Source organism: Eptesicus fuscus, chromosome 14 (assembly GCF_027574615.1).
Source record: "Eptesicus fuscus isolate TK198812 chromosome 14, DD_ASM_mEF_20220401, whole genome shotgun sequence".
Lineage (NCBI taxonomy): Eukaryota > Metazoa > Chordata > Mammalia > Chiroptera > Vespertilionidae > Eptesicus > Eptesicus fuscus.
Genome location: NC_072486.1, coordinates 51978943 through 52006932, shown reverse-complemented (window position 1 = coordinate 52006932; position 27990 = coordinate 51978943). Strand labels below are relative to the sequence as shown.

Sequence of the window (27990 nt, the reverse complement as noted above, 5' to 3'; positions counted from 1 at the left end):
GGGAGGTATAAAGGCTCTCCACCACCAACCTGGTTCTACTTCTGCCACCATGAATCCACTCCTGATCCTTGCCTTTGTGGGAGCTGCTGGTGAGTTCCACATGTTGCTTCAGGCACTGTCTCCTGGCAGAAATACAAGTTCTACCACCTTGCTGCCTCTCCTATTTACCTGTGCTCTGATGTTCTATCTCCCCTGTCTAGCACCCCTCTGTCCCATTCCTGGGCTCTCTTTAAGCCTTACCTCTCTCACCTTCTGCATGACCCACTCTCAGCTCCATCATCCATTCATCTCAGGCTTTTAGAAGAGAGGCTGGAAAGGGAGGTGAGGTGAAACTGGTTTATTAAATAGACCAGTGGTCTTGAGGCTTAGCTCTGACATCTCTGGGCTAGCCTCACTGTGGCTATTCTTTTAAGGTATTACCACTGTGGCTATTCTTAACCCCAGATATACCACCTTTGGAGACTGGAAGAACACTCATGCCCAAGACCTAGCTTTAGAAATTCTGTCTTCTTTGGCTTAGGGTGTGGGCTGAGCATTGAATTTTTAAGCTTCCCAGGTCATTTTAAGGTTCCCAGGTGTAGAGCCAAGGTTGAGAATCACTGTTCTATCAACCAACAACAGTGCCTACCTTTGTCCCATCCAATGGTGTGGGGGCTCCTCTCCCTGGCCTCTCTATACAGATTTGAGCTATGGGAGAAGCTGGTGCAGTCAGAGCGACTGAGCCAGGAGGTTTTCCTTGTTGGGCCAGCCCATTCTGATCCTCAAGGGCTCTGATAGCCGTGGGGAGCAGATGAATGATGTTGAGTGAGAAAGAAGCATTCAGTGGGTGAGAACACCACATTCTGAGCTGTATCACATTGAGGGCACTATGAGGATGTTTATTGTGTCCTCATTCTCCTGGTGCCCCTGTAGAGGTCAGGACTGGAGCCCTGTGGGGTACTCAGCTCTGTGCCCTGCAGACAAACAGAGAAACTCAGGAGAACCACATCCATTGCACTTACTGGGGATGGCAGTGTGTTCTCACTGTCCGTTCTCGCTGCCCATCATCGCTGTGCTTATGGAGGAATCCTAATTAGTATGACCCAGCCACAGTGCTCAGGCTTCACCCTCTAACATCCTGCTGAATCGGCTTCTCCCTCCTGTCTCCACTCAAGTTGCTTTCTCCACTGATGACGATGACAAGATCGTCGGGGGCTACACCTGCCAGGAGAATTCCATCCCCTACCAGGTGTCCCTGAACGCTGGCTACCACTTCTGTGGCGGCTCTCTCATCAATGACCAGTGGGTGGTGTCCGCGGCTCACTGCTACAAGTCGTAAGTTCTGGGCCCTGATGGCAAAGCCCACAGAGGGGCCCTTGGAGCTTGGTTCAGTCCAGTGGAGGGTGGGGGAGAAGGACCATAGAGAGGAGAAGTTGTCAATGACAGCTGATGCCCAGGTGTGGGGTGATGAGGGACACATGTAGGAATACTCTGACACCCCAAATAAATAAATACAACAGCCAGAGCTACAGTCATGAGAGCAGAAAGAGGCTATTTAGGGTAGAAGGCCCCACTGGGAAACAGGCAAGGACTTCATACAAGTAACCTTTGCCAGTGCATGCACATAAAAATACTTAAGAAATGTTCAAAAAAAAAAAAAAAAAAAAAGCCTGGGCCCTATCCCAAGGTAATTAATTCAGACTTTTCAGGAAGAGGTGTCTAAATGTTGGTGTTTTGAATGCTCTCTGGCTCTGGTGATTCTATTCTATAGCAGAGCTGAGAATCACTGCCTAGAGCAGGGGGTTCTCAAAACTGAGTGTGGGTCAGAATTTCCTGGCAGATCTGCTGGACCATAGGTGACTGGATCCCACCCCCAGAGGTGGGAACCGAGGCTTTGCATGTCTAACAAGGTCCTGGGGCCACACTTTGAGACCCACTGGATTATATCATCCAGAATGATAGTGCTTACCAGACCAGGGAGGGAGCAAAAGTCACCACTGTACGTAGCAGAGTCACAGAGGGTGAGCAATGCCTGGGGGCTTCAAGTAGCTCATCTGTGCCCATGACATTGGAGGCATGGCGGGGGGTGGAGTAGAGGTGCAGCTGGAAAAGCAGATTGAGGAGCCACTGCAGCTGGACCCCTTCACCCCATCCCAGACCCACTAACACCTACCTCTGAAGCAGAAAGGCTCTTAGTGTCTCAACAATACTTCCCCCTGCCCCTCTGCTGCCCCGTGACATGGGTACAGCCCCACCATTGCCACGACCTTCACAATGGGTTCAGAATGACTTGAAGGAGGGCCGACGACACAATAGATACGTTATACAAAAAATGAATTTAGAAGGCATTGGGGTGGGGGGGGGGAGGGAGGAGGGACAGACCAAGTTCTGGCCTAGTCAGCTTTTCATTCACTTTGAATACACATTTTCCCTTTAACAATGCATACAAGCAGATCAAAGGTAAAGTTTGGTAAATGATGTAAAGATTATCAGGTCGGGAAATCTCTTGGAATCATTGCAATCACAGCAGGGGCAAAACTTGTGCCTTCCAGTTTCTCTTTTTGATGTTAACTGCTGTTTGCTTTAACCTCCAACACACCATGAGCAGGGAGCTCGGGATCCCAGAAAAGAGTGGGGGTGTACGAAAAGGTCCTCAGTTCTCCTCTCCCAACAGTCGCATCCAGGTGAGGCTGGGAGAGCACAACATTGATGTCGTGGAGGGTAATGAGCAGTTCATCGACTCCGCCAAGGTCATCCGCCACCCCAGATACAACAGCTGGACCCTGGACAATGACATCATGTTGATCAAGCTCTCCTCGCCTGCGGTCATCAGTTCCCGGGTGTCGGCCGTCTCCCTGCCCACCTCCTGTGCACCTGCTGGCACCCAGTGCCTCATCTCTGGCTGGGGCAACACCCTGAGCTCTGGCAGTGAGTGGGGTTCTCACTTCTTCACTCTCTGATTTCCAAGGGTTACCCAGAATGGAGCATTGCCTGAGCTCAGTCCCCTTGGCGTCCAGTCTGCAAATAATATCAAGTGTCCACCACCCTCAAGTTCTGTCCTGGAGGCCAGAGAGATGCAGAGTCTCAAGGAGTTGACCCAGAATAGGACAAGCATAGCACTTGCCATTCTCACCTCCAGGGAGGGGTTCAGCAGTGATCATTCTGGGAACTGAATTGCCTTGACTCTTCGGGGGCTTAGGTTCTTGGGGTCAACGCCAGATTACCATCCTCCATCCTGGCCTGACTGACTCTCATTTCTCCTTTCCTTTATCTCTTCCTGCTCCTCAAAGTCAACTATCCTGAGCTGCTGCAGTGCCTGGATGCCCCATTGCTGGCCCAGGAGCAGTGTGAAGCTGCGTACCCTGGACAGATCACCGACAACATGGTGTGCGCTGGCTTCCTCGAGGGAGGCAAGGATTCCTGCCAGGTGATTGCCCCTTTGCATGCTGAGACCCCTGCCCATCCACATGGCCTGCCTAGAGGCTGGATTTGAATCCCCAAGGCCATGAGCTGTGCTCCCCTCTTTCTCCCTCCTTATAAAATGTGTTGTGCCTTCCTCCTCTGCAGGGTGATTCTGGCGGCCCTGTGGTCTGCAATGGAGAGCTTCAGGGAGTTGTCTCCTGGGGCTATGGCTGTGCCCAGAAGAACAAGCCTGGTGTCTACACCAGGGTCTGCAACTTCGTGGACTGGATTCAGGAGACCATGGCTGCCAACAACTAAAGATCCCCCCTGTCCCCCTGCCATCACTATGCTAATAAAGTGACACTGATCTGAACACCTATGTCTGTGCCTGCTTCCCTGCCCAGCTCTGGGCAACACCCTCCCACCAAGGTCAGCTGGGCCTGGCCGGCCCTTATACCGAGTACCCCCACTTACCAAAGATGCTCCTTGGCATACTAGTTTAGCGGCACATAAAAAGATGGAATCCAAAATCATAAGCAGGAGCGAGGGGAGGCTGTTTTTTAGAAGGAAATACGTTTCTGAAAGGCTGTGTCAGAGGCTCCTTGACCTTGGCACTGGCATGCAGTGCTGGAGTGTGTCCACAGGGGGCATGGCATGCCGGGCCCTTTCCTCCCTCTACCTATAGCCATATTGAATACACCTGGGGAAGCAACTGTGTATCCACCTTGGCTTCTTCTGAGTACCTCTGTCACGTGCACTTAGCCAGCGTGCGCTCCCCAATGGGCCCCACTTCTTGACAATCTGCCCATGTGTCAGGGGGGGGGGGGGAAGAGACCTCCCTGGGTCTCCATCCTGCAAGCTCCAGAGAAATCGGCCTTTTGTGCATCTCACCTGATGATACCAATATGTATATTCCGTACAGAGCGCTTACAGACATTTCATGATTGTTTCACCCTCACCTCTGCAGTGGATACCATTTCTGTGGTACAGACAAGAAAGTAGAAGTTAGTTTACTCATGTCCCTCAACCAGCAAATGGTTGATCTGGGGTTCAACTTCTTATTTGCGTGGCCCCAAAGCCGTGCTCTCTCTACCCCGCTTCACAGTCTCTCCTCATACTACTGTGGTCCATCAACTCTGCCCTTCAACATCTCCCCAGCCCACTCCCTGCATCACTGAACTTACTGAGCGGTCAGGTCTCCTGTCCACCTTCTAACACTGCACCCAAAGAGGTCCTGCTCATTACATCAAGTCCTGATTAATACCTCTCCTGACCTCCCACAGCTTCCAAAATGGAAGCCAAGCTCCTTATCCTGGAGATGGGCTCTTCCTGCTCTGCCCCTGCCTATGTTTTCAGCCTCACTCCCTGCTGCTCCCATCCCCACCAGTGCTCTGAAGTCCCAGTGGTTCCTCCAACACACCTTTGACCTCTAGCTCTGGACACTACTGTCCATCTTGCTCAATGGCCTTCCCACCCGCCCCTTCACCCTCTTCAGAAAGATCTTTTCCGACTCCTCCTGTTCCTGATTTCTCCCCTCACCCCTGTGCTGGTGCCACTGGCCCTCAAGCCTGAGTGAGGAGCCCCGCTTCTGATCCTTGCTGATGTCTGTCACAGTCCTGCTCATGCCACTGAGTAAACATAGATCCATCTGCCCTGGCATTTGGTGGTGAGCTCCTTGGGGAAGAAATCTTGCCTTGCTCATCCTGATATATCTAGTAATTAAACAATGCCTGGAATATAATAGGCCCCCAGTGATTGAATGAATAAACTATGACCTAGGAGTGGAGGGAAATGTACTGAACAAAGACAGAGCCTCCAGAAGAATGGTTCTCCAGGTGTGGTCCCCGGACCAGCAGCACCAGCATCACCTGGGAATTTAGGACAAGTGCAAATTCCTGGGCCCTACCTCAGACCTTCTGAGTCAGAAATTCTGGGATGGGGCTCAGCGACTCGCATTTTGGCAAGTCTCCCAAGTCATCCTGATGCAAGCTAAAGCCTGATAACCAATGCGGAAGAGAGATTCCTAGCTGTACTCTCCGTGAAAATAGTAGTAACTAACATTTTTACTATTTCAGGCACCACGCTAAATCATTATAGGCATTATACTCGTGCACCTACGCCCGGGTGAGGCCACGTGCCCCTGGGTCTGGGAGAGGCCAAGCGTCCCTGGGTCCGGGCGAGACCATGTGTCCCTGGATCCGGGTGAGGCCTCGTGCACCTAGGCCCGGGTGAGGCCACGTGCCCCTGGGGCTGGGAGAGGCCAAGCGTCCCTGGGTCCGGGTGAGACCATGTGTCCCTGGATCTGGGTGAGGCCTCGTGCACCTAGGCCCGGGTGAGGCCACGTGCCCCTGGGTCTGGGAGAGGCCAAGCGTCCCTGGGTCCGGGTGAGACCATGTGTCCCTGGATCCGGGTGAGGCCTCATACACCTAGGCCCGGATGAGGCCACGTGCCCCTGGGTCTGGGAGAGCCCAAGCGTCCCTGGGTCCGGGTGAGACCATGTGTCCCTAGATCCGGGTGAGGCCACGTGCCCCTTAGTCCGGGTGAAGCCGTGCCCCTGGGTCCGGCCGAGACCAAACCAGAGGGAGTCGGACCTCCGTTACCACCATTTGTCCACCATCCAGAGCTGAGGGGTCAGTGCTGACATGTACAGATAAGGAACTGGTGGACATTGAAATTGGGTCTCAAAAGAACTGTTGGTCCAGAAAGAAACTCACTACAGACTGATCCATCTGCCTGTCAACATAACTATTATTGCTCGTCTCACATTCAGTTCTCATAAGTATATATCTAGTGACATATGATCTCGCTCATCTAGGGGAAATGATGAACAACATAGACTGAGGAACAAGAACAGAACCAGAAGCAAGGAGGCATCGATCGGACTATCGGGCCTCAGAGGGAGGATAGAGGAGGGTGGGGAGAGGGGGAGAGTTCAACCAAAGGACTTGTGTGCATGCATATGAGCCTATCCAACGGTTAAGTTCAACAGGGGGTTGGGGCATGCGTGGGGAGAGGGGGGATGGGAATGGGGGGATGAGGACAAATATGTGACACCTTAATCAATAAAGAAATTAAAAATAAATAAATAAAATAAATCATTATAGGCATTATCTATCTTATCTAGTTCTCACAAGAACTCCTTAAGGCAGGTGTCATTATTACTATTCCCATTTCACAGATACAGAGATTGGGGCTTGAAGGTCTCACAGGTGTTGGTGGAGGGCCTCGGTGGGGGCCCGAGCAGACTGGGCTCCAGGAGGTGGGCTTCCCTGAGGGGCAGATCCTTCAGTGGCCTCAGGTACAATGGCACCTACCAGAGCGCCAGGCCTTAAGTAAGGAGGCCTGGGTGCTGATTCCAGCTCTGTTTCTGCATCGGGCATGACTTTAGCAATCCATTTAGCCTCAGGTTTCAGTTACATCTGAGGAAATTAGGAGACAAATTTTAGATTAACATGAGTGTAACCATGTGCTTGAAAGTTTCAAGAATTACGCATATATAAGATGTTATTTGTGTATCTCCTTCCCACATGCCAATGCACACCTTGAGAAAGGCACACAGGTAACCCCACTTTCCTCTGGTCCCCATGAGCACCATCCACATTCTGCTCACCCCCTCAAGTGGCCACACTGAGATTGCAGCCACTTAGGTCTAAAAAAAATAAGGAAAGGCTGCCCCCTGCTGCCCAAACTGATGAATGACCCCTCTCAGAGCTAAGCTCTTTTTACCCACTCTCCCCCTATTCCCCGCCACCACCACCAAAAAAAGTTGCATATGACAATGTGACAGAACGGCAAACCTGGGACAAATCCCATCAGGATTAAAAGAAGCTGTGCTTCTTTAATTAAAAGAAGTCTATTGCTTCCAACTTGTGATACCACCAAGACAGAGTGGTATTATTCTCTGTAAGGCGGTGAGGATGAGGATCCCCAGCTAGATGGTCCAAAGGAAACTTACTGAGAGGGTAGAAACTTACTATCGGTAGGCAAAAGGGGTGAATAAGACAGGAAAATATATGGAAATAGATCAAACTAAGTCATTACATTGATGAAAGTGTTACTCGATGTGGAAAGGGAATAAAAACCTGGTCTTACCACACTTCATCTGATAAAAGCAACCCATGACCTTTAAAAATTCAGGCTTATGAAAGTGTGAGATCTGCCGCTATCCCTAAGTTAAGTAAACAGACTGTTTTCCCTTTCTCTTTTTTCCCTAAATTTTAAGAGCCACACTATTGCTTCCAACTTGTGATACCACCAGGTAGCACTCTGGTATTCTCCACCCTGACACCTGTCTTTTTACATGTCAGGGGACACGCAGTGGGTCCCAAACCTGGCACTGAAATAGAAATACCCAGGTAATTTGGGGCTTGATTGTTTATTTAAATACAAATTAGTAAAGCCACTCCCAGAATTTTTAATTTAAAAGTTCCTGGGAGTACTCAGAAATATGCATTTTTCACAAGTTTCCTCAGCAAATTCACTACCACAAAACAGTTTCTTGTGTAAACTGATCTTCTTTGAAAAAAAATAATGACTTTATAAATTAAACAAGTTGGTTTTTTAAGTAGCAGATGTCAAAATACTACTTTAAGTTTTTATTTTCTTTAAAATTTTTATTGTCTTATTTTAAATAGATAATAGAGCTATAGGACTCAAAAATCAATACAATAAAGTTGACACTGAAAAAATGTTACTTTTATTTCCACTCTACTTCTGTCTCCTCCACTCATTCTTAATAAGATCACTTTTATCTGTTTTTGTTCCCTTCTAGTGTTACTTCATGTAGAATCAAGAAAACAAAAGTATAATTCTTATTTTGCCCCTTTGTTAGACAAAAGGTAGCGTAGGCTATTCTCCAGCCAGCTTTTATCCAGTTGACAATATATCTTAGAGAACTTTCCACAGCAAAATGAAATAATTTCATTCTCTTTTAGCAGTGAATAATATTCCAGTTTGTGAATGTATCACAGTTTATTTATTCAGTCCCTCACTGATGGGCACTTGTTTTTCTCAATTGTTTTGCTATTTCAAATAATGCAAATAGTTCACACAGATTTTTGTATTTGTATTCAAGAATATTTACAGGATAAATTTCCATAGGTGGAATTTCTGGGTGTAGAAGCATTTTGTAATTTGTATAGATATTTTCACATTGTTCCCCATAGGGTTGTATCATTTTGCACAAGTTTCCTCAGCAAATTCACTACCATAAAACAGTTTTCTATCTGCAATCAATACAGTAGTCTCCACTTTATCCACAGAGGATAAAGTCCAAGACCTCCAGTGGGTGCCTGAGACAGACCATGGACAGTACCAAATCCTATGTATACCATGTTTTGTTCCTATACATACATACCTCCAATAAAGTTTAATTTATAAATTAGGCACAGTAAGATATTGACAATAATAACTCAAAATAAAACACTATTAAGAATATACTGTAATAAAAGTTATATGAATGTTGTCTGTCTCTAAATATCTCATTGTACTGTAGTCTCCTTTTCACTTAAAGGAAGCACTTTACAGCATCTCTTTGGATATCCAAATTGCCAGCATGAATACTCTTTTGCCTGGGGCCATTATTAAGTAAAATAAGAGTTATTTGAACAAAAGCACTGTGGTACCAAGACAGTCCGTCTGATAACTAAGACAGCTACTAAGTGACTAAAGGGCGGGAGCATCGACAGCATGGATGGTTCATAATAAAGGGAAGGATGGAACAGGACAGCGTGAGATTTCATCATGTACTCAGAACAACATGTAATTTAAAATTTAGAAATTGTTTATTTCTGGAATTCTTCATTTAATATTTTCAGACCTTGGTTGACCACAGGTAGCTGAAACCGTGGAAAGCAAAACCGTGGATAAGGAAGGAACAACTGTATGTAAAAGTGCATATTCCACTATACACATTGCCAATAGAATATTCTTCCATGATTCAAATTTGTCAAATTGGTGAAAAGCAATATTCCAATCTAATTTTAGTTTGCATTTACCATTGCAAATGTTTTTCCCTATGGTTAAGCACCGTTTGGATCCTATGACTGAGCCGTCTGTTCTTTCCCCATTTTATAGGGCTATTGGATTATTTTCTTACTGATTTCTAGGAGTTCATCATATATTGGGGAGATTAGTCCTTCTGATGAGAACTGAAAATATCTGCTCCCTATTGTCACTTATTTCTTTATTCTGTGTATATTTTTCCATGTTAGTTTGTCATCATTATGTAGTCAAGTTTATTCCCCCTCTCCCCCCCCCCCCCAATTTTTAGTCATAGTTTGAAAGGTGATAAAAGGAAGCTCCATTTAGTGAAATGAGATCTAGGCCACTAAACTGGAGTTTAATCAAGGTCATCTCATGCAGGAAACTAAAATATCTACCAACTTAAAATGTATCTACCCTTCAGGGAAGAGGGAGAAGACTGACTGATTATGTGGCCATGATTGTATGTGCCTGAGTCTATTTCTCCAGTTCTTTACACCCACTTCCCTGACTCCCTTGACTTCCATCTGAGGTCCACAATAACAGGTGTGGTCTTCCCTCACCCACACCCATTCAGAAAGCACTTTACAGCATCTCTTTGGATATCCAAATTGTGCTGAGCTCACAGCTCTCACTTTGGCCACATCTAGAAAAGCCCAGCCTGGGCAGCTCATGGTCAGTTCTCCTCCAGACCACCCTAGAGGTTCAGAATGGGGCCAAAGGGACAGAGTCTGGGTGTTAGGGCCTCATTCTCAGATGAAAGGCGTGGTGTCTGAGTGTCACAGCCTCAGGGGCAGGCCCAGGGTAGAAAGGGGGTTCCACTTTCTGGCAGGGTGGTTCCCCACTATGACGACAGACTCTGCAAGAGGGGCGGATACTGTGTTGGGGAGAAAACTAGGCCCTGTGGCAGGCAGCCTAAAAAAGATACATGTCTCTGAGGAGCTAAGAATATCCTGAAGAAAGGGTATGGGGTGAGGAGGGAGATCCTTGGCCTGGTCTGAACCTCGCTACCTCACACCATGGGGTCAGGGGATGATGCCACTGCCCCCAAACTCCAAAACCCTCAAAGGACAGCTGCTCTGGTGGTTTCTTCCTGGCTTTGAGGGGGCGGGCCCATGGGAGGGGCGTTTTTGTACAAAGCTGAAACATTGTGGGGACAGGGGTCCACGGTGATTCATTTCTACGGGAAACCTTTACAAAAACCTCTCTGCTTGACCCAACCCCACAGCTTCTTCACTTTTCTCTAGGGTCACAGGCCCAAGAGTGGCTTGGTTCATAATGCCTCCACCTTACTCCTGTCTACCTATCCAGCCAAGGCCAAGGATAAGGACAAGCCTGGATCAGAACTAAAGCTTCCAGGCAGAGAGCCCAGATGTAAGAAGGACGCCTCAGTGGGTTTATGGGGGAAGGACTCAGAGAGACCCCTTCATCTCAGGACAAGGTCAGTGGGAAGGTACATGGGAGGTGACCCAATCTATAAAGAAAGAAGACAGATATATTTTGGGTTGTGGGATGCTGTCCTCCTCTCCAGCCCACATACTTTGAGACATTTGAAAAAGGGGCACAGGGCCCTCTGGATGGATCTAGCCATGCTCCATGACCTCAGAAGTCAAAGTTGAATATGTTCTTCTGTGCAATAGCTATAAAGCAGGAATGGGGGGCAATTAGTTCTCATCCCAGAGTCTTCCAGACACCAGCCAGGGACCCTCCTCTCCATGCCTCAATTCTGTTTTCTTCCTTGCCCCATGTCACTGTGTGAACACCCAAGTTTTCTTTGGGGAAGGCACCAGGCTCACAGTTGTAGGTAAGATATGCTCTGGATCTTCCCAGGCCCCTGGTAGGGGACAGTGGGTCCAAAGTGTGCATTTTAGAGTGGTCCTATTCTGATGTGCTAACTATGATATTACCTTCGGCCCTGGGACCAGGCTGATGGTTGTAGGTAAGGCTGGATCTTCAGAGGGTTCTGGGGAGGGAGTACTAACGTAGACAACGTGGGCAGGAAGATATGACCTGGCTCCCAGGTCCAGGTCCTACATCTGTGAACGAATTCAGCCGAGGGTCTCTGTAAGAGCACATGCCCTCAGCCACCTGAGGTCCCTTGTAATCTCAGAGCTGAGCCTTAGTGGTCGTGCTGCCCCTCTGAGTAATTGCCTGGGAGAGGGAGCCGGGAGAAGGCCAGGGGGTCATAGTGATCTCTGACAATGGCCCATCTTCCCTCGCCAACAGAGGCTCATATCCCCTGCTCTGAATTTCATGGGAGAACACACTGTGTCTCTTCCCCATGTCACTGGGCTGGCTCTGAGAGGGTATGCAGGGTGTCCGAAGTGGACTGGGAACTCTATAAGGGAATCCAAGCTGTGCTCAGCAGACAAGAGGGGTTTTGAAATGGATCCGGGAGGCTGTGTTCTGGAAACACCATCTATTTCGGGGAAGGCAGCCGGCTCACTGTTGTAGGTAAGCAAGTCTAAGCGAGTTGGGGCTGAAGGGCTGGGAGCCTACAAGAAGAGGCAGCAACCCATATGGAGCCTGTCTTGTGAGCTTAGGTGAAAGCATGTTTTCATCAGAAAGATCTGAAGTCTTGTCTTTTGATGCAGACAGGAGGGATCAGGCTCCATCTCCAGTAACTCCATGGACTGTCTGTGCCAAGTCTGGGTTCCTCTCCCCAGGGGCAAGTAGTCTCAGCCAGGAAGGGCTCACCTTGTCCATCTCCTGAGTCCATGGAAGGTGCCCCATCATGGCCAAGGTAGATGGAGAGCCTCTGGAGGTAGAGTTGCCGTAGTCCCGCTGTGTTTGTCTTTCACACAGAAGGGGATGGACACAGGAGGGGGGATCGCACAGGGCTGAATGGGTCCCCTTACCACAGCATTTCTGGTGGCACAGTTGTCCCCCGTCCATCTCCCAGAACTAAAATTCTGCTAAGAAAAGGGAAGGAGAGCTGGCAGGTGAACTTGAGGAGGAGGAATGCGAGGCCTTGAGGACAGTTTTCTTACCAGGCTTTAGTGTTGTGTAAGTAACGAGAAGCTATTTTTTGGCAGTGGAACCAAGCTCTCTGTCTTGGGTAAGTAAAAGGCTTCCCTGGGGAGAGTGTGTTGTAAGGTGAGAGTTTCAGAAGGACTCCTTGGAGAGGACAGGGACTGAGAACACAGCAGGAAACAGGCCCTGAGAGTGGGGTGAGCGGACTAGAGTCCCTGGGAGTTCTGGGTGGACCGCGCTTCTGGAAGGAAGGGCCCCGCACCTGTGGTTCTGGGGTTTTCCACACTCCTGTGGTACTGTGGAGCAACCAGGCACAGCATTTTGGAGATGGGACTCGACTCTCTGTCCTAGGTAAGGCATCGGACTGAAGTGGTGGGGCCACTGTCCCTTAGACCTGGCTTTGTCTCTGCTCCCAGCCCTGGTGGAAGGGGCCTGAGGAAACTCTTCTATCCTGGAGGGGTGTTTCAGTCTTCAGTGTATAATCTGCCTCCTCACCCTTCTCTTGGTTCATCCTTCTTCTTACATTGGTAGATATGCCCCACCTGAGCACTTGGTCTTCCTCTCTCCATTCTATGCTTGGGTCTTCCTCCTAATAGACTCTCTTGGGTCCAGAGCCATGAACCCAGGCAAGAAAAGGTGGCTTCCGGCTCCCAGGGAGCTAAGACTAGCCCTCTGGTGGGAGACTTCTGGTGGGTTTTACCACAGCTATCTGCCGTTGTGTTCCTATAACTCGCCCCTCTACTTTGGAGTCGGCACCAGGCTCACCGTGACAGGTATGGGGTCCTGCTCCAGAGTGGGGGGAGGTGCCTGTACTGGACCATGATGATCAGTCGCTGGGAGGGAAGTAGGGAGTAAGGATAGGATCAGAGCTGCCCTTCCTCCTGGAACTCAGGGCCCTCTCCACCCTGCCCAAAGCCTCTTCCTTGCTCCACTGTGTTTGTGCACCATCTCGGTGGTGGGTTCCACGGTTAATCTTCAGGTTCTGTGTTTATTTTCTCCTCTTCCCATTGTTCTCCAGACTCCTCTCATCCCCGCTTTTTTATTACTATGTTGTTTTACTTTCCCTTTCTTTTCTGATCTCCATTTTTCCTCCCCTTCTAACTCCAGCCCTGCACCGTTCACACAGACCCTGTCTTGACTTCTCCAAAGATCCCTGTGTGTCTTCCTGGGTGGTTTGAGGGCTTAGAAGGCAGTGGGAGACCAGATGGGTGAGGCTGGGGTGGTTTGAGGGGTGATCCTGAGCCCCAAAGGCAGAAGTCCTTGTCACGGCATTATAAGAACTGCAGGGGAGTCTCTGGGGACACTGTGTGTGGTGGAGGTTAGATGAGGTAAGTAAAAATTAACCGTTACAATGGGAAGCTTATACCATCTTCCAACAGACCAGATATAAAGAAGAGAAATAGGTAGGAGGACTCATTTTCTCAAACCTCAGGGTCTGTGCTGGGATTACAGGCTAAGGGCCTGTGCTTAGGAGGAAGCAGACAGTCAGGAGAAGCGGGGCAAAGATGGATGATCTTGGCTGGAGATACAGACAGGGCTGGAGGAAGGGGGCAGGTTGGTTGGCTGGATCAGGCTTTGTTCCACAGATGGGGACACAACGTCAGGGAGTACAATGGAATTGGAGAGTTTAAATCACTGGGATGCACAATGCCTGGGTTCAGGGGCAGGGGGCTCATGGAATTAGGAAGTGAGAGATATACAGAGATAACAATGCCAGCCTCTTGGAGTCCTTCAACTGTAAGGGACTAACTTATGTGAAAATCCTTTGTAAAGGACTCACCTCTAGGGACCATTCTTCTCATTCCTATTGTTTATCATCACTGTGTCACAGTCTGCCTTTTTCCAAACCTGAGTCTCAACTTTCTCATCAGAAGCATGTCTAAAATTTGGATAAAGTGGAGATATCTGGATTTGCCATATTTCTACTCCAAAAACTCACTCTTATGGTCAAAACAGAACCAAATACAGGGAGCAGGAAAGTCTGACAAAAAGGATGGTGCTTGAAAGATGGCTGTGGTGTCTTCCATCCCTCTGTGTCTTCAGGTGGGAAAATGCCTTCAAATAATTCAAGATATCAGTTCTCTCCCATCTGTCAGACTATAAAACGGCCCAGGGGTTTACAATATGGAGCCTCTGATGAAATAGCCTTCAGACTTTGGAATTTTTTTTTCCTACCCAATAACTAAGGTCTTATTGCTTTTAAGAATGCAAAGGTTGGCTGTGAAATAGGATTCCAACCCTGGCAGGTAGGCTTGCTGGGCACTAGCAGGAAGAAAGGGCTCAATTTGCGGGCAGTATATCTCATGAGATGACAGCCATCCCAGGCAAGCTACCACGAACCCCATATGTCGCAGCGTGGGAAGAAATGTGGAACATCTGAAAAGATAATAGCCAGGGGCACCTTGGCAAGTTACACAGTAAAAAATAAAGAAAAAAAAAATTTTGAGTTGGGTATAGTATATAGAAAAAATATATATATATAGTCAGATGCAATGGGAAAGGTATCTCTTCTAGGTAAGAAAGACTAATTCTTATATGTGCTATCATACAAACAGACAAACATATACACCTTACAAAACAGGGCAATGCTAATTAGAAAAAGTCAGTTTAGTTCCCAGGGTTATGTTGCTAGTGAGAATCTTCTGCCTTAAAATCCAGGCCCATTCAACTCCGCTATAACCACTTCTAAATCTCGAAGATTACATCGTGCACCAAAGAAGGCTTTGAACAAGGATGAAAGATAGACAGATATACTCTTCTGATAGATAACTGAGCAAGGCCTTAAGTGTGAGACTTTGAAAAGAAATACAAGAAAATTGGGGCAGAATGTCCCCTTAGGGAGGTGGAGAAGATAGTCACTCCCTGGGGTAACTCAGAAGGAGATGGTAAAGTGGAGAGAGAATGACAACAGAGAATGGGACCTATAAACAAACGGGATCTAAATCATAATGTTGCTTTATGTTGACCCTCTTCTGTAGACCCACATAAAAGTACACACAGCCCCTACCAAACCTAGACAGCTCTCAGACCAGCCCTATTCCTAACCCCTCTTCCCCTCCAGACGACATTTACAAGGTGAAGCCACCCACCGTCACTGTGTTTGAACCATCCGAAGCAGAGATTGCCCGGACACAGAAGGCCACACTTGTGTGCCTGGCCACAGGCTTCTACCCCGACCACGTGGAGCTGAGCTGGTGGGTGAATGGGAAGGAGATCCGGAGTGGGGTCAGCACAGACCCTCAGCCCTACAAGGAGCAGCCCAACGACAATAACTCCAGCTACTGTCTGAGCAGCCGGCTGAGGGTCTCTGCCACCTTCTGGCACAATCCTCGCAACCACTTCCGCTGCCAAGTCCAGTTCTTTGGGCTAGAGGAAGAAGACAAGGTCATTTGGAATGACATCCGCCCCATGCCCATCACCCAGAACGTCAGTGCTGAGGCCTGGGGCAGAGCAGGTGAGCAGAGCCTGGGTGGGTCAGACAAGGAGGGAGTCAGATCAGAGAGAAAGGGAGATCCAGGTAGAAGGCCACAAAGACCAGATTAGAAATTTTTTTTAAAAAGGAGTTGGGTGGGAAGATGAGAGCACACCATGAAGGAGAACAGGCACCTTGGGCTAGTTCCTCCTCAGATCCCCAGCCAGCACAGCCTTGCAGCCGGGCCCCTTACTACTGGCCTGGGCAGCTCAGCATCTGTGTGGTGTGTCCCCATCCCCTTCAGAGCTGCCACGTATGTCTCATGAATTTCAAGGATGATGTGGCTATATTGGTACACAGGAGGCAGTGCTAGACTCCTCTGGTCTGGGCCTGAAGTGTGCTGATTACAAGGCTGACAGTGTTTCATCTGCTCATGTATCCCCCTCTCTCTTCTTTCTTTCAGATTGTGGCTTCACCTCAGGTAAGTGACCCTTTGCTTCTCTCTCTCTTTTTCCCCCCTGGTCTTTGGAACCAGAGGATGGAGAACCCATGGACCCTGGGGTGGGGGTGGGGGGGGCAGAGATACCTGCTTAAAAGTATGTTTTTGCTCTCCTTTCCTACCAACAGTGTCCTATCAGCAAGGGGTCCTGTCTGCCACCATCCTCTATGAGATCCTGCTGGGGAAGGCCACTGTGTATGCAGTGCTGGTCAGCGCCCTGGTGCTGATGGCCATGGTAAGGAGGAGGGTAGGGTGGGCAGGCAGGTTGGAGGAGACACTCGAAACATAGCAACTCAGATCCAGGACCAGAGGTAGGAGGAGAGGAAGAGGGGCTTTACCCACATTTCTTAGAAGATGCCTTACTTAGTATACTTCCAGGATCACAGTGGAAGAGCTGTGAGAGATGGAGAAACTGGGATCACCTAAAACCTAGTTATGGGGAGCCCTGTTCATCTAGTCAATAGACCATCTTGCTTCCTCTAAGTCTCCAACACTCCAGGTAACTCCAAAACCTTCTTCTCCTCTTCAGGTCAAGAGAAAGGATTCCTGACACCAGCTCAGAGGTGCAGCCAGGAACTTCCAGCCTATTATCTCCCCAATATGGATTCCCCTTTTTCCATTCCTAGCCAGTGCTTCTGAAGAGCTGTCTTAATCTCTCAATTCATCCTCATATCCACCTGCTATATACTTGCACAGCTGAACACTCATGACTAAAATCTTCCTAACCCCAGGGGATCCTGGTGTGCCTACATTGACTGAACCAATAAAAATGGCCTGTTCTGGCTTGATTCTGCCTTGAGTGTCTATGTATCTCTTTTTTCCATCTCTAAACTCCCATGGACTCCAGTTAGGATAGAACAAGAGGTAGTCAAGGAAAGTGCAGTCCCCTCAGGTACCCACAGACCCAGCCTGTGGCTGGCACTGCTCCTTCTTGTGGGGAATTTAAGAAATGTGAAAGGTGATGATGGGATGTGAAGAGGCTTACTCCCAAACAGCCTAGAAAATGGTGATGCTGACCATAGGAATCTTCTGACCTACCTGGAAAAAGGTGCTCTGTGGAAGAGCTGACCTACATAGGTGTGTCCACCCGCCAACTGGTCATGTCCCCCTGGCTAACAAAGCCTGGTTTCATATATGTCATTCCTGTCCCTGTCAGCTGTCTCACTGAGCACATTTCTCCTCTCCATTCATCACCAACCAGGTTTCCCAGCTGAAAGAAAAATGCACTGACCTGGAGATTTATCCTCAGCAGCTGTGTCTTCAGTTTAAGTTACAAACCAGTTTATATATTTCTCTCTAGTGAACTAATGGTTGTGAAGATGTCCCTTGATCATGCCCAGAAGGATAGAAAATAAAGTTTCCCTAAACCCAAGATCAACCCTATTGCTATTTCTAGAAATCCTACAAAAGTTCTTTGTTGTCTCATTGTCACCATCATCATGTAGTCCAAAATTCTTAGGATGGCATAAAAGACCCACAATTGTCCTCCACCTTCTTATTCCACACTCACCTCACTCCTCTCATCACCAAATCCTCTGAGCAATTTGCCTCCAGGCCATTTTGCATGCCTCTACCTGGAATGACTGAATACTCTGATTCCTACTTACTTATTCTTAAAGATTTGGCTCAGTATCTTCCCTCAAGAGGCCTTCTCTGGAGCTCCTTGTCCCTTATTCTCTTAAGATTGGGTTGAATGCACCCGATATTTTGCTATCATCGTATGTTGTGCACACCTCCTTCCTGACACCACACTTGATGGAAACTACCTCTTCACTTGTCTGACAACACCATTTGATGGTCACCTCCTGATAACAAGGCTGTGTTTTACTACAGCATCTCTGGGATATGGCATAGTACCCTAGTTCAGTATATAAACCGAATAAATTATCTTTGAATAAGTGAAAAAATAAATGAGTGAGCTCAAATTGACCCAATTTGGGAGCAGATATCACCATAAGCCTGCCTGAAATAGCCACGTACCCTGCCATCTACAGAACTACAGAACACAGCCTCCCCTCTCCATTGTAACACATGCACACATTCAAATATGTGTGTGCATATATGTACTAGTATATATATGCACTCATTGAGTACATAGGTTGCAATGTTTTGCTATGAACTTTCAAGAAAGTAAAGATATCCAAGTCACAGTCTCCAAGCTTACCAGTTCCTAAAGGTGATAATTCATGACTAGAAATAGCTGAAATATAGGTGATGCTTTGAAACAGCAATGCAAGCTGTCTACTGAAATGCAGTCAGTAGTTAGTGTTGCTCAACTTTTTGACTGGGAAGAGTCTGAGAAGCTGAAAAACTTCAAAGGAAGAATGGGAGTGGTCATGACAGTCAGAGGCATAAACAAAAGTTGAAACAATGGGGCTGGGTACTTCTGGGTACTTTGGTGTAGTTGAGTACAAGGTTCAGAGACAGGAGTCATAAAACATAGGGCTGAAAGGAAGATGGACCAGCATGAGGCCTGGCACATAGTAGATGCTCATTAAATATCTGTGGAATCAATGAAGGCTAAGGAGGTTGGACTTCATTCAGGAAGCAATGGGGAATTACAGAGGTTTCTGGGGTGCTTTCCTGGTGCCATAAGTTGCCATCACCTGCTCTATAGATCCCACCCCCCTCGCTCCTCCTACATCGCCTGACTATAAATGTGCAGGTGGGCATGGTGAGTCCCAGAGGGGAGACCTGATGACATAGGAGACCTCCTCAGAGTTGTGTATGTTCCAGGGAGGGGCCCCTCTGCCCCCAACCTCACTGGCAGGGTGTTCTCCCAAGCCCCTCCCCACTCTAAGTGTACTCTGAGTTTGTCTTTTCCCAGCCCCACTCAGTCAAACCAACCTCTGCCACCTGCGCTTCCTGCCTCTGCCCAGTGGTTGGGGAAGGGGGACTAGAAGGGAGAAAACATTTTTGTATCGTGGTGTAGCATTGTGGCAACTGGGGGGGCCACAATGATTCAAGTAGAGGAGGTGCTTTTACAAAAAGCCCTGCCTCAGAAAATAGGCCCACCCAGCACAGGGGACTCACTCCCTGATGGGGAGAGTAGCTGGGAGAGGTCTCTGAGGCTGGTCCCTAACGAGGTCTAGCAGGGACCCTGACTCTGTGAACACCTCTACATCTCACTGCTCCAGACTCAACTTCCCAGAATGCCAAGGGCCAAGGCAGCAATGTGGGATCCTCATTCAGCTCCTCTCGAAAACCTGCCCTTTGACAAAGTCCTAGCCCATGCATCATTCATCAAGAACTCACAGCAGTCGGGTCGGAAAGACCTTACACCATCTTTTCCAATGAAGAAACTAATCCACAGGGGTTATAAGTAGCATGAGGCAGGATCTAGCCTGGAACACTTCCCCACTCCAGCCCAACCATCACCAGTACCCCTTCAGATTTCACTGCCACTGTCTTATCCTCAAGCCAAGTTGACTTCCTCTGTGAATTGGGGGTGACCTCACGCAGTGTCCAGATTACCATGTCCAGCTGCATCTGGAGGTGGGAGGTGAGAAGCCAGGAAGGAGGAGGGAGGCGCTTAGACTACGCCAAGGGGGATGGGGAAGTGTGTGTGTGTGTGTGGTGGGGGGCGGGAATTCTTGGCAGCCCCTTCCCACTGTGCTCCTATGCTGAACAATACTTCGGGCCAGGGACCCGGCTCACGGTGCTCGGTAAGAAGCCGCGTGGGAGGGAGGATGGACTCTCACTTGGGCGACATCCTGAACGCTGGCCCTCAGGGAGTGGGCTCTGGACCCTCCAAAGGGCCCAAGTCTGGGAAGGTGGGGTTTGCGCCTGGGTCCCCAGGGCTGTGCAAACACCGGACAGCTGTACTTTGGGAAAGGTTCCAAGCTCACCGTGCTGGGTAAGGGGGACAGTTGGGGGTCCAGAGCGCTCCGTGGGGGCAGGATGGAGAGAGGGGGCAGCTACCCAGCTCCACTAGGCTGTGCTCCGAGGCAGGGCGGCACCTGGGGACTCGGGGTGCTGAGTGAGCTAAGGAGTGCCCGCTGCGGCTGGAGAGGAGACCTGGCTGAGTCCGGGCAGCAGCTGAGGGCAGCGCCGGGTTTTTGTCCTGGGCCTCGGTGCTGTGAGCACAGATACTCAGTATTTCGGCCCGGGCACCCGGCTGACCGTGCTAGGTAAGGGGGGACGCCTGGGGGACCGGGAGGGCGGTGGGGAGGTTCCGGGAGGCCACGGGTAGCGGCGCCAGTTTTTGTGCTGTGCCCAGAGGCTGTGAACCAGAACACGCAGTACTTTGGCCCGGGCACACGGCTGACCGTGCTAGGTAAGCGGGGACATCGGCCCGGGCGCACGCGGGTTTTTGTGCGGGGGTCGGGGGCCGTGACGGGGAGACCCAGTACTTCGGGCGCGGCACGCGGCTCCTGGTGCTAGGTGAGCGGCGCGGCGGCGCGGGCGGTTTTGGTGGGGGGCTCCGCGGCTGTGCTCCACGGGCGCCACCCTGACTTTCGGGGCCGGCAGCCGGCTGACCGTGCTGGGTGAGTGGCCGCGGGACTCGGCGGGACGGGTCGGGATGGAAGGCGGCGGCGCAGGGCCCTTCGCCTTCTGAGCACCTGGTCCCGCTGCGCTGCGCCGGAGCGGCCGGGCCCGGACCCGGAGCGGGAAACGGGCTGGGGCGCAGCGGGGTTTGCGTGCGGGGCTGGGTCTCTGTGCTCCTATGAGCAGTTCTTTGGCGCCGGCACCAGGCTCACGGTCGTAGGTAAGAACCGGACGTCTCTCCGCCTTTCTGCCCCCAGCCCCTGGGTCTCTGGAGAAGGGTGGCGGCCGGAGCTGGGGCGCCGCGAGTTGTCCGTGGGTAGGGTCGGCTCTGTGAAGGGGGGTTGGGAATGGGGGAGGGGCGCCTCAAGAGCCGAGAACATGGGTAGAGTGTAAAGGGGACTTTGGGTCTGTTTTTCGGGGGTGTTTAGGGGCAGGATGGGCAGTGGAGATGATTATTTGAGCTCTGAGGGCTGCTAGATTGCAGAAAAAGACTTAGACTAGATAACCCGGGCTGGGGAAAGGGCGGGAGGGGGTAACTGCTCCACAGGGGCGAGAGCTGGAGGGGCAGGAGAAAGTGGGATGAGCTCGGATGGCCGGCACCCTGCAGACCTGGCTCCTGGGAGGTGGAGGTGGAGGTGGGGGGTGCCCTGGACGGAGGAGGGGAAAGAATGACAAACACAGTGGAAGAGAGAGGCCAAGATGACAGACAGAGAAACATGAGTCAGTGAGGACAAGAGCCAAAACAAGCCAGGTTTGTTGATCAAATTTAGAAGTGTGGATTTGAAATTAAATTGAAAATCCTTTCTGTCTCTCCTAAGCCTCAGACCCCTGGGGTGGGGTGGGGGGTGGTAGGGGGAGGCTGCACCCAGTCCTACCACCGCTAGTCCTAGAGGAGGGACAGTAACCTCAGCCACTTACCCCCAGATGGGTCCCCTCTCCCCCAGTCTGCAATCATTGTTCTCACACCAAGTACTCTACGTAACAGTCTAGATGGTGTGGGAGCTCATTTATCACAAACACATTAAAACGCAGATATTTTGCTGTGAGGTGAGGGAAATTCCCAGGAGGATCTTGGGCTCTTAGAGCTGCAAAGGGACCCTAAATGTCACCCGGTGATGAGAATGTTGAGGCCAGAGAGGGAAAGACTCTTTACCTGGATCGTGTGATAACCACGAGCACTGTTGGTAGTTAAATTCATTAGGCCGGAACCAATGGGGCTCAGCTGAGCTGCCCAGGGGAAACGCTGGCTGCAGGTAATCAGCCAGGGTGGAGAACAGACCTTGACTTTCGCTCCAGTAAACCCAGGTCTCAAGCCCTGGCTCTCTAATGATTGGTGACCTCGGGCTTGTGTATCTGTGTGACCCTCAGTTCCCTCTAATATACAATATCATCAGCAAAGCCTACCACTTACTATCGCTGTGAGGATCACAAGGGAAGGCTCTTGCAGAGTATTCAGCAAAGGGTGGATTGCTGTAATTCAGTGCTTCCCTTCCCCACCCCTGCTCGCTTGATCACTGGGGAGGGTGGGGGCTGGGGTGAACCCAGTGTCTTAGGAGGGGCAGGATCTGGCCTGTGGATAATGGAGTGAGGGCTGTGAGAGGTGGGTCAGGAACAGGGAAGATAAACCTCGCCATTCACAAGCAGAGCATACACACACAGAAGCTCATTAGCACACACACCTACATACATCTGCGCAAGCTACTCACACCTTACAGGGACTCACAAACATGGAGGGATAAGACCTGCCCCCACTGCAGGGCTGTATAGACAGTGCTTCAGAGTGTCACCAGATCCTGCTTCTGCTCATGCTGCTCATCGCACCAGTGAACACCATGGGGAGCCTCACACATGGCTCAGAGGACATCTTTCATTTCGACACTAAGCACTGAGTGTTTGCCGGGTGAGGGGTCAGAGGAGTGCATCTGTGGTTACGCTGGAGGCAGGGGCTTGGAGATGAGAGCTAAGTAACCTGGCTGCAGGCAGAAAGGCTGATGGAGCCGGTACTGCATGTGTTAGTTAGGATGTGGGCCAATGAAGACCTAGGGACATAGTAGCCATTAGCAGGGAGGAGGTCCAGGGCAGGGAGCTGAAATGATAGGACACAGGCTGGCTCAAAGCGAAAATGTGGGGACACTTGTTAAAAAATTATTTAGAACTTCAAAATGGTGACAGAAACATTAAACCAAGTGTCTGGTCCTTCTAAGTGTGGGGTCCTATGTGATCTGTGGATGTGACCCCATTTCGGCAGAAATATGACATCTCTATTAGAAGAGCATTCCTCCATCTTCCAGGCTGAACTGGATTTTCTTAAGAATGAGATTTCTTAAGTTTTAACAGCATTGTCCAGAAACAAACACAATGAATAGAAAACAGGATAAAATAAACGGGGAACGGCCCAGAAGGAGTAAGCCTACCAATAGAAGGCCTTCGCCTGAGGCCTGGAGGACACTGCAGACAGGCTTAGGACGAATTGTATCATGACACCTGGGAGCAAGAAGTTGCTCCGATGCTCTCAGATGCTCATTTAGGAAGCTTGTTGGTGGGAAAGATGCAACAGGTGGAAACAAAGGGGCAGAGAAGTTTGGAGAATCACTGAGTTTGACATAAGGGGAGACTGCTCTCTGTCTGAGCTGAGGAAAACTCCAGGGTACTTGGAGGTGGAGGAATGGCTAGGATGACTTCATGAACCATAAAAAAATGTCAGGACACCCCAAAGCTCATGAGCGCATCCTAATACAGAAGGGTGTCCTCACCTCAGTGCACAAAAATGTGCCATTTGTACTCTGTCATCTGAAGACAACCCCTGCTCCCAAATGATCCCCTTGTCCCCATATCCCCTTTCCTCCTCAGCCACTTAGATTCAGATGTAAATAACCCAACTGAGAACTATGTGTCTGAATTGTTATATCATTTAATCTCCACACCCACCCTGCACAGTCTATGTTGTGATTCTCCCTTCAGAGCAGGAAAAATGATGCAGAAGTCCTAAAAGTCATTTCTGAGATTTGGATCCTGTTATTTGGATTCCAATCCAGTGCTCTATTTAAATAATTACTAAGTAATATGGTGAGAAGTAGACAGGTAGCTTTTATTGATGGGAAGAAATCAAATAACTTACTCAGAATATTAGGCAGTGCCATTTATCATGCCACCTTAGAGGATGGAGAGACAGCAGATGGAGACACCCAAACAAACAGGACTTACTACATAATTTTGCTTTATGATGACCTTTCTTCTCGTCATACACACACATACACATGTGTGCACACACACAGCCCCTACCAAACCTAGACAGCTCTCAGACCAGCCCTATTCCTAACCCCTCTTCCCCTCCAGACGACGTTTACAAGGTGAAGCCACCCACCGTCACTGTGTTTGAACCATCCGAAGCAGAGATTGCCCGGACACAGAAGGCCACACTTGTGTGCCTGGCCACAGGCTTCTACCCCGACCACGTGGAGCTGAGCTGGTGGGTGAATGGGAAGGAGATCCGGAGTGGGGTCAGCACAGACCCTCAGCCCTACAAGGAGCAGCCCAACGACAATAACTCCAGCTACTGTCTGAGCAGCCGGCTGAGGGTCTCTGCCACCTTCTGGCACAATCCTCGCAACCACTTCCGCTGCCAAGTCCAGTTCTTTGGGCTAGAGGAAGAAGACAAGGTCATTTGGAATGACATCCGCCCCATGCCCATCACCCAGAACGTCAGTGCTGAGGCCTGGGGCAGAGCAGGTGAGCAGAGCCTTTGGAGGGTCAGGCAAGGAGGGAGTCAGACCAGAGAGTAGAAGGCCACAAAGACCAGATTAGAAATTTTTTAAAAAAGGAGTTGGGTGGGAAGATGAGAGCACACCATGAAGGAGAACAGGCACCTTGGGCTAGTTCCTCCTCAGATCCCCAGCCAGCACAGCCTTGCAGCTGGGCCCCTTACTACTGGCCTGGGCAGCTCAGCATCTGTGTGGTGTGTCCCCATCTCCTTCAGAGCTGCCACGTGTGTCTCATGAATTTCAAGGATGATGTGGCTATATTGGTACACAGGAGGCAGTGCTAGACTCCTCTGGTCTGGGCCTGAAGTGTGCTGATTACAAGGCTGACAGTGTTTCATCTGCTCATGTATCCCCCTCTCTCTTCTTTCTTTCAGATTGTGGCTTCACCTCAGGTAAGTGACCCTCTGCTTCTTTCTCTCCTTCTCCCATGGTCTTTGGAACCAGAGGATGGAGGACCCATGGCCCTGGGGTGGGGGGGTGCAGAGATACCTGCTCAAAAGTACGTATCTGCTCTCCTTTCCTACCAACAGTGTCCTACCAGCAAGGGGTCCTGTCTGCCACCATCCTCTATGAGATCCTGCTGGGGAAGGCCACTGTGTATGCGGTGCTGGTCAGCGCCCTGGTGCTGATGGCCATGGTAAGGAGGAGGGTAGGGTGGACAGGCAGGGTGGAGGGAGAGGGTGAAACATCACCCATGGGATAGGAGGGGGGTCTCAGAGCCTGCCTTCAGCCCTTTCACCTTCAGGGAATTATAACTGGACTGCCAGTCTGGGCAGAAAGTATAGGGATCATTATAGAATGCAGCATTGGAGGATGGGGAGAATCAGACTGCCTTACCTCAAGTCGGGGCCAGTGTTTGTCTCCTCTGACCTATTCCTACTGTTCATGGCCCCTGGGACCCTGACTATCCTCTCTTCTGCAGCTCAAGAAAAAGGATTCCTGAGACCAGTTCCAGAAGCACATCCTCAGTCATTTTTAATCCATACTCTAGGTTCACCTTCACATGCTTCCGGTCTGTGTTCCCAATGAGGTATTCTCTCTCTTCGTCCTCTTATCTCCTACCTACATGAGTATCTGTCCCTTCTTTCTGCTGCCCTGAAGACTGAGTTCCTCAATCCTGAATCTGAGATGAACTAAACCAATAAAAATGCCCTGCTGGACCTGGTAGTGTTTCATGAGTGTCAATGGAGTTCTGCCCTTCTAAGACCCACCTTCTGGTTGAGTAAAACACCACCTCTCAGGCATATGGAGTGACTGACTTTCCTCTCTGACCAGTGCTGCTTCCTCCTGTTCATCCTGGTGGGGGGTGGACCTGATAGTCTATACCCAGGCATTCTGGGCCCCAGTACATAGGGTTAGTCTGAGGGGTAAGGTGCTAGGCTCTTGAAAAAGGATGAGCACAGGTAAACCATAACCCCCACTTCAGAATAAGACAGAAGACAGGGCATACCTGTGGGTTAGAAAGCCCTGTCATTTCTCAATTCAAGATTCAAGTTTCATTTATTATACATTTACGTTTTATCTGTGTCTGTTAACATCTCCATCTTATCTTATTTCTGGACTTCAGCACAAGATTTATTTAGTACTATTCTGCATGTAGGTTAGAATCCTAAAGAAAGCACAGAGTTAAAAATGCTGACACATGAAACCTGATTTCCTCGAGGCAGGACACATGGGGTCAGGCCATGGGGGAGGAATGGAGACAGGAAGCAGGGTTCAGTGGGGCTGAGGTGCTATAGCCACATAGCCCTTCCAATGGGCAACTTCACCTGAAGGGATGCAGTCCAAGCCATCCCAAATACAGCACACTGATTGCACCCACTTGGGTAGATGGTTATCTTACTCAGTAAACTCTACATGCAGATTGCATTTACTGCACTGGAGGAGGGGGGCGCAATTAGAGAAAAGACGGCAGAGATGGAGGGACAGAGCTCATGTGTAAGTTACTTGAAGCCAAATGTCAGGGATAAGAAGGAAGTCTGAAAGCTAAGAAAGGGTGGTGAAGATGAAGTCCTTATTTATGCCCTGCCTGGCTTCAGACTCGGGGCTGGGCACTGGCCCATGTGTTGTCCCAGTTTCCCTCACAACAGCCCTAAAAGCAGGTATTAGTCTCCCCACTTCACAGGTAAAGAAACCATAGTCCATAGATCAACTGACTGGTAAGCTGGGAAACACTGGCACGTTCTGCTGAAGACGGCAATTCAGGAAACATTTCCAAGTCAAGACCAGGATGGTGTAATAGTCACAGGGTGACACTGGAGCAGCTGCTCCCAAACTCTGGTGCAGGACCCACAGCAAGAGTATGAAGAGACCTTGAGTCCTGCATGTATTTGTTTTCCAGTGCTGCTGTAACAAAGAACCACAACCTTGATGATTTAAAATAAAATTTATTCTCTCATAGCCCTGGAGCCATAAGTCCATAATCAAAGTGTCAGTAGGGCTGCACTCCCTTCAAAAGTTCTAGGGGATCCCAGCCGGTGGCCGGTGTGGCTCAGTGGTTGAGTGTCAACCTTTGAACCAGGAGGTCATGGTTCAATTCCTGGTCAGGGCTCATGCCCAGGTTGTAGGCTCGATCCCCAGTGTGGGGTGTGCAGGAGGCAGCTGATCAATGATTCTCTCTCATCACTGATGTTTCAACTCTCTCTTATCTCCCTTTCTCTCTGACATTATATATATATATATATACATATATATATATATATATATATATATATATAAAGTTCTAGGGGAAAATTGTTCCTTGCTTCTTCCCATTCCTACGATTGTGGCAGCCTCATTTCAACCTTCTGTCTGCCTTCATCACTTTCTTCCCTATGTATCTGTGTCTAAGTGTCCCTCTCCTTTTTCTTACTAAGGCAGAAGTTATTGGATTTAGGACACACTCTAACTACAGAAGAATTTCATCCTGAGATCCTTAACATTTATATATGCAAAAACCTTCTTTCCAAATTAGGTCACATTGGGTTGGCACAAATTAAGGGTGGACACTATTCACCCCACTACACTGAGTATCTAGGAACTGGAGGTGAGAGGGTTATCTGAATCATCTCACATGGGTCAGAAAAGGATGTGGCCCAGGGCAGGGCTGGCCTAGAAAAATCATCACATGACTATAACTTCCCATCAGTCACAATAATCTCTAGATTGCTCTAATTTCAGTACAGTTTTTTGTTGTTGTTGCTTATTTGTTTTTGTAATAGCTTAAAAAAGGTCCCAATACAAAGAAGACAGAGTTTAGGTCCTAGACTAGCACCCACAAAAAGCAGTACCTTCCATTCTTTAGACATGTGTGGTGGTTCCTCTCAAGTGTGGGATGGGGAGATGAGCGGCTGAAGGGACAGTCAATGCCTCAGAGAGAACAGGGCATTGCGTGGGCCAGAGGGAATGCACTGAGACAGGGGTGTTGGGAAATGGGGTATTGAGGGATGAGGGCATTGGGGATGGGTTATTGTGGGACTACATGTTGTGGGATAGGGTGTTGGGGATGATGTGTA

The 27990-nt window shown here is 49.4% G+C and overlaps 1 protein-coding gene and 2 gene segments (V, D, J or C); all 3 read left to right on the top strand.

The window, feature by feature from the left end:
* The window catches only part of LOC129151508 (T cell receptor beta constant 1-like), an 87891-nt gene extending 70859 nt beyond the window's left edge, over window positions 1–17032 (top strand). The window contains 6 exon segments of the C gene segment in view: window positions 3786–3810; window positions 12641–12687; window positions 15398–15790; window positions 16212–16229; window positions 16376–16482; window positions 16777–17032. Coding sequence covers window positions 3786–3810; window positions 12641–12687; window positions 15398–15790; window positions 16212–16229; window positions 16376–16482; window positions 16777–16797 — 611 coding nt within the window.
* Window positions 1–25656, top strand: part of LOC103297308 (T cell receptor beta constant 1-like) — a 155842-nt gene extending 130186 nt beyond the window's left edge. Inside the window, 5 exon segments of the C gene segment in view lie at window positions 20046–20103; window positions 24072–24464; window positions 24871–24888; window positions 25027–25133; window positions 25419–25656. Coding sequence covers window positions 20046–20103; window positions 24072–24464; window positions 24871–24888; window positions 25027–25133; window positions 25419–25439 — 597 coding nt within the window.
* Window positions 50–3699, top strand: LOC103297283 (anionic trypsin). The gene is made up of 5 exons (XM_008153974.3): window positions 50–89; window positions 1155–1314; window positions 2654–2907; window positions 3270–3406; window positions 3547–3699. The coding sequence occupies exons 1-5, from the start codon at window positions 50–52 to the stop codon at window positions 3697–3699; spliced, it is 744 nt and encodes a 247-aa protein (XP_008152196.1).
* Window positions 25657–27990: the final 2334 nt, after the last annotated feature.

Bases quoted from the DNA above. Each gene is read 5' to 3' on its own strand.
- LOC103297283 (XM_008153974.3), top strand. From the start codon at position 50: ATGAATCCACTCCTGATCCTTGCCTTTGTGGGAGCTGCTG. The intron at 90-1,154 runs GTGAGTTCCACA...TCTCCACTCAAG, and splicing joins TGCCTTTGTGGGAGCTGCTG to TTGCTTTCTCCACTGATGAC. The intron at 1,315-2,653 runs GTAAGTTCTGGG...CTCTCCCAACAG, and splicing joins GCGGCTCACTGCTACAAGTC to TCGCATCCAGGTGAGGCTGG.